At 37.4% G+C, this 13,906-nt stretch overlaps 1 protein-coding gene across 22 annotated transcripts in view; it reads left to right on the top strand.

The window, feature by feature from the left end:
- Window positions 1-13,906, top strand: part of myo3b (myosin IIIB) — a 217,320-nt gene that overhangs the window by 191,826 nt on the left and 11,588 nt on the right. For all 22 annotated transcript variants that reach the window (XM_087267375.1, XM_087267374.1, XM_087267359.1 and 19 more), the window contains one exon: window positions 3,422-3,597. In XM_087267375.1, coding sequence (XP_087123501.1) covers window positions 3,422-3,557 — 136 coding nt within the window. In that variant the 3' untranslated portion in view covers window positions 3,558-3,597. The remainder of the gene's footprint in view (window positions 1-3,421; window positions 3,598-13,906) is intronic.

Raw genomic sequence — 13,906 nt, 5'->3', positions numbered from 1 at the left:
ATAGTTTACTCACAGAATGCCTCATGTTAATTGTTCGCTCAAGCTGATGCATTCTACATCAGTCATGCTACCCAATTTGCATTGATTTTGTATGTAATCTACTTACACAAGTACTTAAATTTGCGTTTGGTGGGAATCATATGCTGTCGTAGGCGAAATAACACAATATGGCGGGTTGTATTTGGTCCGCGACCCTTGAGTTTGCCACATGTTGCTTAGACTATAGCTAGATTTCCATCGAATTTTTTCAAAGTTGCAAAAAATAAGTTTTTAGAGCAGTTGACTGTAGTATTGGTTACCTAGCAACAGGGCTTAATTTGTGCCAGAACACCTCTGAAATATGATCTGGCACCTCATTTTACCAACCCCCCTTCTCAACTGCTCTCACCCTCCGTCCACTGTTCACTTTCCCTTTCTACGGTAACCTCCCAACCCTCTTCACTTTCGTTCATAACACCCTTCCGCCATCCAACACAACGCCACAACCACCACCCCCTACCCACCAACCCCCCCTCTCTTCACTTTTACCCGTGTGCGACACCTCGACGTCCTCGGGTAATAAGCCGGATCTGTTCCAGGACCTCATAATTCACAAATTAAGCACTGCCTAGCAACCAACAGTTGAAAGCACAATTGAGACAGGCTTTTGGTCACCTTAGTGTAATGTTCGCTACATCTAAACTTTCCAAGTCCAAAACCACCACAAGTGTGCATAAATAAGGGATTAAATTTTAAATTTAGCATTTCCGTTACTCATTTCATATATGCAATACTTAAAAATGAGCATTAGCACATGAAGACGGAAACCCAGCTACTGAACTAACTTTTCCTTAACAAATACAACTGATTGACAAGAGAAATGCACAGAAACACACTTTAAGACATAGGTCTCAAACTCAATTCCTGGAGGGCCGCAGCTCTGCACATTTTTGCTCCAACCCTAATCAAACACCGCCGATGCAACTAATCAAGGTATTCAAGACTACCATGGACTATTAAGCATGTGTGACCTGGAGGCGGTTGGAGCTCAACTATGCAGAGCTGCGGCCCTCCAAGAATTCAGTTTGAGACCAATTCTTTAAGAGATAGATGTTTGAAATAAAAAGGAAAGTAGACAGAGATACTGTGGGACCCGATACAGGAATGTGTTTGAGAGTAATGATTCTAAATGTTCTTCCACCCACAGACGAATGTAGTGACAACAGGACGCTTGCAGTCAGGGGAGCTTAGAGAACACACAAAGCTGAATGTCAATCGGTATCTTGTAGTGTGAATGAAAATAGACAGACAGCCATTTTAAATTAGAATGCAATTAGGGGGAGAAAGTAAGAGTATTTTGATAAACTCTCTATTATGAGCTCGTATTAGAGAGATTGTGTTTAAAATGTTAATGCTTGATTGACTTTCATTCATTTTCCACACAGGACTGTTTCATTGATGCCTCATTTGACTCCCTGGTGTTGCCAGATCTGAAAAAAAGGAACACAATAAACCTAAATAAATCATAAATCATCCACTTTTTTATTTTAACAATTAGTTGACTTAACATTGTTGAAAATGTGAGTAAATGTGTTGCTTTAAAGCGATTAGTTGAGTACTTATGTGTTGCTTTTAAATTGTTGTTTCTTTAGTAAGTGTCTGCTTTACCCTTAAAGTTGTCTTTTGTTCCTATAGCCTTCTGCATTATTATTACTAATGCACAATTCGGTTATTATTGTAATATTTTTATTTAGTGAATTACATTTTCGGCGACGCAGTGGCAAAGTGGGTAGCACGTTCGCCTCACAGCAAGAAGGTCGCTGGGTTGCTGGTTTGATCCTCGGCTCAGTTGGCGTTTCTGTGTGGAGTTTGCATGTTCTCCCTGCGTTTGTGTGGGTTTACTCCGGGTACTCCGGTTTCCCCCACAGTCCAAAGACATGCGGTACAGGTGAATTGGGTAGGCTAAATTGTCTGTAGTGTGTGTGTGTATGTGTATGTGTGGATGTTTCCCAGAGATGGGTTGCGGCTGGAAGGGCATCCGCTGCATAAAAAATCCACTTGCTGGATAAGTTGGTGGTTCATTCCGCTGTGGTGACCCTGGAGTAATAAAAGGACTAAGCCGACAAGAAAATTAATGAAAAAAAATGAATTACATTTTCAGTTATCAAAAACAAACTATGGGCTCTATCATACACCCGGCGCGGCACAATAGTCTTTTGCTAGTTCAGCTTGGCGCAAGAGTGGTTTTGAGGCGTTGTGCTACGCTGTTTAAATAGCAAATGCATTAGCCCTCATTTGTGCGCCCATAGGCGTTCTGGTCTAAAAAGGAAGGCGTTCTGAGGTGGACCGCTGGCGCGTTGCTATTTTGAGAAACTATAATAGATTTTTCATTAGACCAAAACAAACCCGGTCTAAACTCCAGCGCAGAGTTGCACCTCGCTTACACACTGCTTAATACACACAAGAGAGCAATAGGCAAATATCTTTACATATGAAAAAATTTAAATATTAAGGATATATATAGGATATAATAAGAATAGATATAGAATATTAATATAAAGGATTAAAATATTACAAAATATTATTTTCTAGCCTACATAAATATGAAAAATCACTGCTTTTATGTCTTCTTCATCTCGGGAGGCTTTTTCAGTTCATTCATAACAATTTGCTTTTGTATAATGTTATTATTATTAGCAGTATTATTTATTATATCCATATTTATATTTGTTTTATTAAAAACAAGCTTAGATTTGCCCACCTGTCAGGTTTTAGACCATATGGAGCTCAGCATGTGTTTTAGGATATAACTCAGGTTTTTGAACACACTTCGTTATTGTTATTCATTTATTCGTTTGCTGGAAATTAGAACTGAATTTAGAAATAGTTTAGAAACGAATATTTGCGCTTAACAAACAAAATTAATTATTTATAGTCTAATTGATGTCTGTGTGTAAAGGTTTTCCTATCCAAGAGTGAAAGTGAAAGTAGATCCATTATCTCTCATTCTCACGCAGTAGATGCTCTGTTTAACAGTTTTCTGTCAAAAAACTATTAACTGTTAACTGTTTGCTTGTGAAATGCTCATTTTTTCCACTTAGACTTACTTTGCGTCCTGTAAATAGTGAATGTGCTCTTGTCGCGACGCAGCTGGCTCTTAAAGGGAATGGGAGATGAGACTCTAATTGGTTTATTCTCAAAACACACCTATAACTCATTAAGAAAATAAACTCAACCCTTTTACACCATGCGCCATGGTGCAAAGCAGGTTTTCCCATCCTTAAATCAGCAAAAATGCGTTCTGACATGCCCTGAAAACGTTTGCGCCCTGCGTTTTGCGCTCTGCGCATGAACCGTCAAAATAGAGCCCTGTTTTACAAACTATGTTTTTTTCCCAACATTAGGCATTTGTGTTTCTCTAATTTTCTGTCTCATTTCTCAGGCAAATCAAGCTTCTGGACGGAGAGGATGAATATTATCAGTTACTGTCCACAATAGAGGCCGTCCCTGAGGAGGATGTTTTAACTGGCACCTCCCCCAACCCAACGTCAACCCCGCCCACTATCTCTTCCAGATGAGCAGAGCTCCACCCACCCCTCTGACTCATGCACACAGCCGGTAAGATCACACCACTTTGTCTCCTATTGGCTAAGATGAAGGTTACAATTAAAACGCACAATTAATGCAAACATATAATTAAGTGCAGATTTTATGTTAAGTGCAAAGTTAATTGGATGTTATTTGAAATTATAATCAAGTGCTTAAAATGTGCTTTGTTACTCAACACACATCAAAATAAGTGTATTACAAAGATTATTACACTTTTTTTAAAAGAAGAAACCATTGTAGAAATATTGTCTTGATAGTGCACTCTCTTAAACAACACTTAAGTGTCCTTTAAATGATTAATATTGTTGTGTAAAAGTAGAGTACATTAGCCCAACCCAAACAAGCAGGCTAAAAGTGCTTATAATAAGTGGAGGTGGCAACAAACACAAACAAAGATTGATATCTCCATCAAGAAAAATGCACAACCAAATGAATCTGCGCTCATCCCCATTTTATTTTTCTGAGACTGTACTCCTGTGGCAGACTGTCAGATCAGACAGGATTTGCCCTAGTGCACATGACAGACAGTGCAGATGTCACCATGGCATGAATGAATGAAGAAAGTAATGACAGAGCTCACTGGGTTTGAAGACGTCAGTGTCCTGTAGTGTCCTAATAGACATTCAGGACACAGCAGCAGTTGCTCTGCAGAAACGATGACTTTCTGTTGACTTTCCACTCATGTGCTGTGCCCTAAATAAATATCAGGACACTTAAAGGGATAGTTCACACAAGAGTTATAATTCTGACATCTTTTTTGAGTTGTTCAATAACCCATTTGAGTTTCTTTCTTCCGTTGAACACAATAAATTTAAATTTGTTTTGCGAGTAAATTTGTTGCTTTTACATCAAATATTGACTTCGTTTTCTAAGAATGTGAGTAAATTGGTTGCTTTTAAAGCAATTAATTGAAAAATATGAGTAAATTTGTTGCTTTTAAAGCAATTAGTTGACTTTACTTTCTAAAAAGTGGGAAAAGTTGTTGCTTTTACAGCGAGTAGTTGACTTCGCTTTCTAAAAATGTGAGTAATTTTGTTGTTTTTTAAGCGATTAGTTGACTTAACTTTCTGAAAAATGAGTAAATTAGTTGTTTTTAAAGCAATTAGTTGACTTTGCTTTCTAAAATGTGAGTAAATATGTGTCTTTTAAAGCGATTGGTTGCCTTTGCTTTTAAAAAGTAAGTAAATTTGTTGCTTTTAAATCAATTAGTTGACTTTGCTTACTAAAAATGTGAGTAAATCTGTTGCTTTTAAGGGGATTAGTTGACTTAGATTTAAAAAGTGAGTATATTTGTTAAAGCGATTAGTTGACTTTGCTTATTAGTTGACTCAGCTTTCTAAAAAAGAGAGAAAATTAGTTGTTTTTAAAGCAATTAGTTGACTTTGCTTTCTAAAATGTAAATATGTGTCTTTTAGAGCGATTGGTTGACTTTGCTTTTAAAAAGTAAGCAAATGCTTTGCTTTTAAATCGATTAGTTGACTTTGCTTACTAAAAATGTGAGTAAGTATTTACTTTCAAAAGGCGAATACATTTGTTGCTTTTACATCAATTATTGACTTCGCTTTCTAAAAATGTGAGTAAATTTGTTGCTTTGAAAGCAATTAGTTGGCTTTACTTTTTAAAAAGTGGGAAAAGTTGTTGCTTTTACAGCGAGTAGTTACTTTGCTTTTAAAAGGCGAGTAAATTTGTTGCTTTTACATCAATTAGTTGACTTCGCTCTCTAAAAATGTGAGTAAATTTGTTGCTTTTAAAGCGATTAATTGAAAAATGTGAGTAATTTTGTTGTTTTTAAAGCAATTAGTTAACTTTGCTCTCTAAAATGTGAGTAAATATGTGTCTTTTAAAGCAATTGATTGACTTTGCTTTTAAAAATAAGTAAATTTGTTGCCTTTAAATCAATTAGTTGACTTTGCTTACAAAAAATGTGAGTGAATTTGTTGCTTTTAAAGCGATTAGTATATTTGTAAAAGTGATTAGTTGACTTTTTCTTATTAGTTGACTCGGCTTTCTAAAAAGAGAGTAAATGTGTTGCTTTTAAAGCAATTAGTTGAATTTCCTTTATAAATGTGAGTAAATATGTGTCTTTTAAAACGATTTTAAAACATTTATTTTTATATTTATTTATTTACATACCTATTTACTTATTTGCTTGTTTACTTATTTACTCATTAGTTTGTTAACTCATTTTACTTGTGTGATTATATGCGTTCTTGTTTGTTTATTTATTATTTATGTATTTAATTCATTTATTCATTCATTTACATACTTATTTACTTATTTGCTTATATACTTATTGACTTGTGTGATTATTTACTTTCTTATTTGTTTTTTATTATTTACTTACGCATTTAGTTCATTTTTTTATTTACTAATTTGCATATTTGCTTGTTTACTTTTTTTGCTTGTGTGATTATTTACCTTCTTATTTGTTTATTTAATTATTTACGCATTTCATTAATTTATTTTTATATTTATTTATTTATTTACTTATTTATTGACTCATTTACTTATTTGCTTTTTTACTTATTTACTTGTGTGATTATTTACTTTCTTGTTTTATTTATTTATTCAAGTACCCATATCATTGACACCAAAAATATATATAAATGATATTTTATTTTTAAAATTGTTCGAATATTTACAGCATTTCTTATGCATTTGTTGAGGGAAATAATCTATATTGTCTAAACTAGCACCCTATATCTCACTGCCCTTCTGAATATTTTGGTGACGTTCAGGACAAGCCGTCAGTTTCAGAGCTGGATCTGAGCTTATCTGGTGGCATCGGGGCAATATCTGCATTTCAAAGCTGCTCGTGGTTCTGAAAAGTTTGAGGAATGCCCTGCCATGTCCTCCTTATTTTTTGATTCACACCCTTGATATCATTCTTTCATTAAACGCAGTTTATCAAACCAATAATGATACAATCATTAATTTGAATTCTCCTCAAGGAGGCAGATAACATTAGCACATGAAAAGTGAATCTTAGCGTTTGATCCCCCCTCGCAGAAACACAGACACACAAAGACACGAAGCCAGCAAGATAAGACTGTTATGAATGCCTCGCATCTCAAATTGTTTTCAACTTTGTTCTTTTAAAATGGATATATTTTTCCTCTACTACTTCTTAATCTTTAATAAAACACCTTCACGTTTACGTTCCTGCCATCGTGGTTGGTTTACACGTGATATTCAGCGTGAGAAATTGTGGACAAAGCCACACCACATACACACACGAGTCAATTTGTGGCGCGGTCTTTTTTTAATTTGCATATCGTTTGGTTGATCTGCAGTTGTTGACCCCTGAGGGCCCGGAAGAAGATCTGATCTTCAGTGAATATGTACATCCAATCTTCTTTCATTCTCTCAAATCCTCTCCATATCATTCTGTCTTCTCATAGGTCAAAAAAGCCTTATCTGCAGTCCTGGCCTTGCTGACGCTAGGAAGGTTACATTTCCAGTAATATCAAAGGATCGAAAGATAAATATTGCTTAAGAAGGCTAATAATATTGACCTTAAAATAGTTTTAAGACAATTAAAAACTGTTTTTTATTCTGGCCGAAATAAAACAAATAAGAGTTTTTCTAGAAGAAAAAATTTATTTCTTGTTCATTCATTGTTTCCACGGCTCTCGGCCTCGCTCCCTCTGCACAGTCTCATTTATAATGAATGATTCAATAATTTACTTCATTACTAGCTGTATCAGTTTTGAAGAACCATTCATTCATTCATTGTCCTGTCGACTTAGTCCCTTTGTTAATTCGGGGTCGCCACAGTGGAATGAACCGCCAACTTATCCAGCAAGTTTTTACACTTCAGATGCCATTCCAGCCGCAACCCATCTCTGGGAAACATCCACACACACATTCACACACTACAGACAATTTAACCTACCCAATTCACCTGTACCGCATGTCTTTGGACTGTGGGGGAAACCGGAGCACCCAGAGGAAACCCACCCGAAGGTAGGGAGAACATGCAAACTCCACACAGAAACGCCAACTGAGCCAAGGTTCGAACCAGCGACCCAGCGACCTTCTTGCTGTGAGGCAACAGCACTACCTACTGCGCCACTGCCTCGCCTAGAAGAAAAAATATAATAGGAAATACTGTGAAAAATTCCTTGCTCTGGTAAACATCATTTAGGGAATGATTTAATAAAAGAATAAAAAAAGAAATCACACGGGCTAGCCATTTTGTCTTCAACTGTACAGTGCATCCAGAAAGTATTCATAGCGCTTCAGTTTTTCCACATTTGTTTATGTTACAGCCTTATTCCAAAATGGATCAAATGAATGTATGTCCTCAAAATTCTACACACAATACCCTATAATGACAATGTGAAAAAAGAGTTTCTAAAATTGTTGCAAATTTATTACAAATAAAAAAGCTGTAAAATCGCATGTACATCAGTATTAACAACCTCTGCTCAATACTTTGTTGATGCACATTTAGCAGTGATTACAGCCTCAAGTCTTCTTGAATATGATGCCACAAGCTTGGCACACCTGCCTTTGGGAATTTCTGCCCATTCCTCTTTGCAGTACCTCTCAAGCTCGATCAGGTTGGATGGGAAGCGACGGTGTACAGCCATTTTCAGATCTCTCCAGAGATGTTCAATAGGATTTAGGTCTGGGCTCTGGCTGGGCCACTCAAGAACAGAGTCATTGTGAAGCCACTCCATTGATATTTTGGTAGTGTGGTTTGGGTCATTGTCCTGCTGGAAGATGACCGTCGCTCCAGTCTGAGGTCAGGAGCACTCTAAAGCAGGTCTTCATTCAGGATGTCTCTGTACATTGTTGCATTCATCTTTCCCTCTATCCTGACTAGTCTTCCAGTTCCTGCTCCTGAAAAACATCCACACAGCATGATGCTGCCACCACCATGCTTCACTGTAGGAATAGTATTAGCCTGGTGATGAGCTCTGCCTGGCTTTCCCCAAATGTAACGCCTGATATTCACTCCAAAGAGTTAAATTTTAGTCTTTTCAGACCAGAGAGTTTTGTTTCTTATGGTCTGAGAGTCCTTCAGATGCTTTTTAGGCAAATTCCAGGCGTGGAGTGACTTCCGTCTGGCCACTCTACCATACAGGCCTGATTAGTGGATAGCTGCACAGATGGTTGTCCTTCTGTGAGGTTCTACTCTCTCCATAGAAGAAAGCTGGAGCTTATTGATCACCTCCCTGACTAAGGCCCTTTTCCCCCGATCACTCAACTTAGATGACCGGCCAGCTCTAGGAAGAGTCCAGGGGCCTTATGTATCAACGCTGCGTACGCACAAAAACTTTGCGTACGCCAGGTTTCACGCTCAGAATCACTCACGTTTGGATTTACTAACGATGAACTGAATGTGGGAATGTGCGCAGCTCCACGCAGCTTTATGGCTGGCATACGCACATTTTTTGTGCGTGTCTGTTTTATTTCCATTGGCGACTCCTAGAGGCAGTTGTGTTAAAATCCTCTCTACAAAGTGTCTGAGCCTTGCAAAGGCAACTGTATGAGACGGGTTCATCTAGCAGGTATATAAGGTTTCCATACCATACAGTTGACCAGCTAAACATTAAAGCACAATTTGCAGTGGTCGCCTGTTTTCCCAATGTAATCTGAGCGATCTACTGCACACACATTGCTATAAAGACACTATCTGAAGATGAATTTGCATGCGTGAATCAGAAACATTTCCATTCAATAAATGTGCAAATAAAATATGATGCACAGACTTATTAATGATTCCTACTTGTCTTTCTCGTGATAAATAGTAGGCAAAATCTGATATGTAGCGGGGGGAAAAAGAATAAAGAGTTCATCAGACGCTGGATTCGAACCGAGTTCATGCTCGAACGTGTCAAAACATGTTAACATGCGTTAACTACACTGTTAACTGTGCACTGTTTCATACATCTGAAATTTTTTGTGCGTACGCACATTTACAACTTTGTGCATACGCAATGTTTTAGTATGATTTCCACGCAAGTCTTCGTACATGGGGCCCCTGGTGGTTTTAAACATCTTCCACTTACGGATGTTGGAGGCCGCTGTGCTCACTGGAACTTTCAAGCAGCGGAAATGTTTCTGTAACCTTCCCTAGCCTTGTGCCTCGAGACAATAGTTGTCAGTTCATTTTGCTGTGGCGCTCCAGTGATAATCATGGACTAAGCCAAAGGAAATTAATTAAATACTAAAAACCCTATATGTGTGTTTGTGTCTGTCTATCTGTCTTAATTAAAGTGAATATTCATAAATGGTCCACATTCACTAAAATCTTCCAAGTGATTTACATTTTTCAGAAAGTAAGACATGGAATTTCATTGGAAAACACTTCATTAAAATAAACCCGTTAACAAACTTAATTACAGCATAATTGTATGTGATAGTACTGGTCATTATGTACGAACGCTCATAACGGAGCTCAGTAAATAACACATTTAGCTTGTGGTTATCAGTGCGGTCATGCTGACTAGCTCTAGCTGTAATGGTAGCTGGCTGCGTCCAGTTTTCTTGTGCTCAGATGAGGCGGTAATGAGAATATTCTGCGAGCATTATTCCCCCGTCTGAGAATATTTAGTTCCTGTGAAAAGCGCCGGCTGAAATAGGTCACTCTAACACCCGCGAGTGCCTCTTTAAAGAACATCGAATCCATTAAGAGAGATCTTGTTCCCTAGATTATTTTGGCCCTGTTTTGCCATGGAAATCAATTTTGAACAAGCTCTCTAGTTTTTTTTTTTTTTTTTGTGCTTTCACGAACTCTCTGAAGTTTGCCTTCGCGGAGGGGACTGTTCTGCAGCAGGCAACGCAATATCAGGATGAAGGAGTATTACAGGGAACACTCCACTTTATATTTTGAAAACATGCTCATTTTAAAACTGTTCAGTTAACATTTTTAATCTATTCAGTCAATCTTCGGGTCTGGTGGGAGCATTTTTAGCTTAGCTTAGCATAGACCATTGAATCGGATTAGACCATTAGCATCTCGCTCAAAACTAACAAAAAAAGTTTTGATATTATTTTTTATTTGAAAGATTCTTCTGGAGTTTCATCGTGTACACTGATGTAAAATGAAAAGTGGCTATTTTCGATTGGGCTATGACTTTATTGTTATTATGTCTTAATGAGAGTATATAGTGGTCAACATTTTGAAGTGGATCAAAACCTTTCATCAAAGTTGTGCTAAAACTTAAGTGCAACTCCCATTGCTGCTTTTTGTGTTTTACTATTTTTTAATCCATTCAGCTGATTTTCTGATCTTGTGGAAGCACTTTTAGCTTAGCTTAGCATAGATCATTGAATTAGATTAGACCATTAGCATCTCAAACAACAATAAAAAAAAGTTTTGATAATTTTCCTATTTAAATCTTGACACTTCTGTATTCAGCAAGCGAGATGCTATTGGTCTAATCCAATATAATGAAATATGCTAAGCTAAGCTAAAAGGGCTCCCACCAGACCCAGACATCGGCTGAATGGAATCAAAAAGGCTAAAACTCACCTGTTAAACTCTAATAAACTGTGTTTTAAACTGAACATTAGAAAGTGGATTGTTCCTTTAATGCAATATTATCCAGAACGATGCATAAAATATGATATAAATCTCTTTTAATGTGGTCCACACACCACCAGAAAGTTTTCCTCTCCTCACTTTTTAACTATTTGTTGTGCGCAGTGTTTTCTTAACTATGCGTAGCAATTGTGGCACCTTTCTTAAAAGAACACTCCTCTTATTTGGGTAAGTAGGCTCATTTAACAACTCCACTAGACTTTAAAAGTTGAGTTTACCAGTTTTGAATCCATTTAGTCGATTGTCGGGTTTTGCGAAAACACTTTTGGCTTAGCTTAGCATAGATCATGGATTTGGATTAGACCATTAGCATCTCACACAACAATTTCAAAAAAAAAAAAAGTTTTGATAATTTTATTATTTAAAGCTTGACACTTCTGTACTCAGCGAGCGAGATGCTAATGGTCTAATCCGATTCAATGAATTATGCTAAGCTAAAGTGCTCCCGCCAGTCCTGGAGGTCTGAATGGAATCAAAAAGGCTAAAACTAAACTGTTTAACTCTAGTAAACATTGTTGTAAAATAAACATTAAAAAATGGATTGTTCCTTTAATGAAATATGATCAAGCAAAATGAACACTCTTCTTCTTTTGTGAAGTAGGCTCATTTTACAACTCGACTAAACTTAAACAGTTGAGTTTTATCATATTTTTTTATCTATTCAGACAAATTTTGGGTCTTATTAGCTAAGCTTAGCATAGATTATTGAATCAGATTAGATCATTAGCATTTCGAACAACAACAATAAAAAAAAGTTTTGATAATTGACCAATATAAATCTTGACACTTCTGTAGTTAGCGAGTGAGATGCTAATGGTCTAATCCGATTCAATGAATTATGCTAAGCTAAGCTAAAAGAGCTCGTACTTCAGTAAAGCAGAGTCAAAACAACACAATTGCTGGGTCATCTTTCGCAGGCATATTTATATCAAATTAACCTATTATTTAAGTAAAAAACAACCAATTATTGGGTAGAAAAGCAAACCATTTATGAGGTTAAAAATAATAACCCAATAACTTGGGTTAATTTAACCCCTGATGTGTTCTGGCCCATATTTACCCAGCAGTGGGGTTACAAACAACCCAATTTGGGTAGTTTTTAACCCTGTGTTTTTTAGAGTGCAGTTTCATCAAGCACAATGTGTAAATGATGATCCTCAATGTTATGTCAAAAGCTCACGTGCACCTGTACTCTGTAATTCTTCAATGACCCTTCATAAACCCATGACAGCCTATTCTCAGCGCTCATTAAAGCATCTCCGCGTCTCTTTTAATGTGGTCCGCGCACCACCAGAAAGTTTCCCCTCCTCGCTTTTTAACTATTTGTTCTGCGCCGTGTGTTTTCTTTTCCGACTATGCGAAGCAATGTGGCACCTTTCAGATATTTCGCAGGCATAATCTTCAGATAGAGGAGTATTTATTGTCAGACGGCGCACACACACACACACTCTCATACTATTAGACGGGGTGGACTTCAAAGCGGGGAACACAAATAGACTGGCATTGTCCTGTCTCTATATCCTCTAGAGTTCAAAGCAAGAGTTTTTGAATAGCAGTGTTTCCAAAGCCTCTCTTTCAAAAACCTGCCGGGATGTAAAGCAGGTAACCTGCCATTGATACACAAGAACACACGCTCCCGCGCTCTCTCTAAATATGTTCGTTTGCTAGTAAGCGCTGCATCTCATATAATAATCGCAGCAGGATAATAAAACCGGCGACGAAAGTAAACACTTTATTTTTTTGCCGAATAAACAGGTACTTTAGGATATCTGCAGATTAGCGACTGATGTGCGACAGACAGACAGGCATAAGAGCCAAACAGATGTCGGGAACAGGAGTGGGTTCCCTCCCTAAAGACTGATTTAATGAAGAAGCGCGGAAAGGAGAAAGAGGAGAGAGCGTAAGATGTGGAAAGAGAAGGGCTGAGAGGGGGAGAAGGAGATAAAAGAGTGAGTGGAGGACGCACATCAAAGACTTGCTAATGATGCTGGATGCCATTAGGGCTTGTAGTGGCCTTTGTTTCGGCTTCCTAACACCTGCAATTTGTTGAGGGCTTTCTATGCCCTGCTGAATTACCCACATTTGCATGAGCACTGAATACCGCCGGGATAAAAGTGGGAGATTTCACCCTCCTGCATTCGGACTTGAATGTGGGCTGTGGCCAAATCTCCACGATCTCCACCAGCATGTGTGTGTGTTGGTAGTGATGGAGATATTAGCACACGGTGTGTGAAAGACTGAAGATTTACTCCAGCAGACTTTACTCTGTCCATCTGTTCGCCTTAACTTACAGTTGAAGTCAAAAGTATTAGCCCTCCTGCGGATTTAACAGAGCAAGGAATTTTTCACTGTAATTTCCTATAATATTGTTTCTTCTGGAGAAAGTCTTGCTTATTTTATGTTGGCTAGAATACATTTTTAACCATTTTAAAATCAATATTATTAGCCTCCTAAAGTGTGTTACTGCATGTTAGCAGTGACGGAGATATTATGGTGTCTGAAATATTGCAGTCTGACTCCACTAAACTTTACTCTGTCCATCCGTTCTACTCAACTGTCTCTTAAAAAGTCTGTTACCTCAATTACACTGAAAAAAGTTCATTGGATTTACTGTATTTACTACAATGTAAGTGGTTGCAAACCTTTTATGTGGGCTGAATTTATACAAACAAATTAAATTTAGTAATGTTCAACGTAATTTGATTGTTTAAATTCAACCAATTTAAATTGTTTCCCACCACTTACCTTGCAGGGGAGAAGGAG

This window comes from Danio rerio, chromosome 9 (assembly GCF_052040795.2).
Source record: "Danio rerio strain M-AB ecotype USA chromosome 9, GRCz13ab, whole genome shotgun sequence".
Classification (NCBI taxonomy): Eukaryota; Metazoa; Chordata; class Actinopteri; order Cypriniformes; family Danionidae; genus Danio; species Danio rerio.
This window is presented reverse-complemented; position numbering and strand designations above follow the sequence as displayed.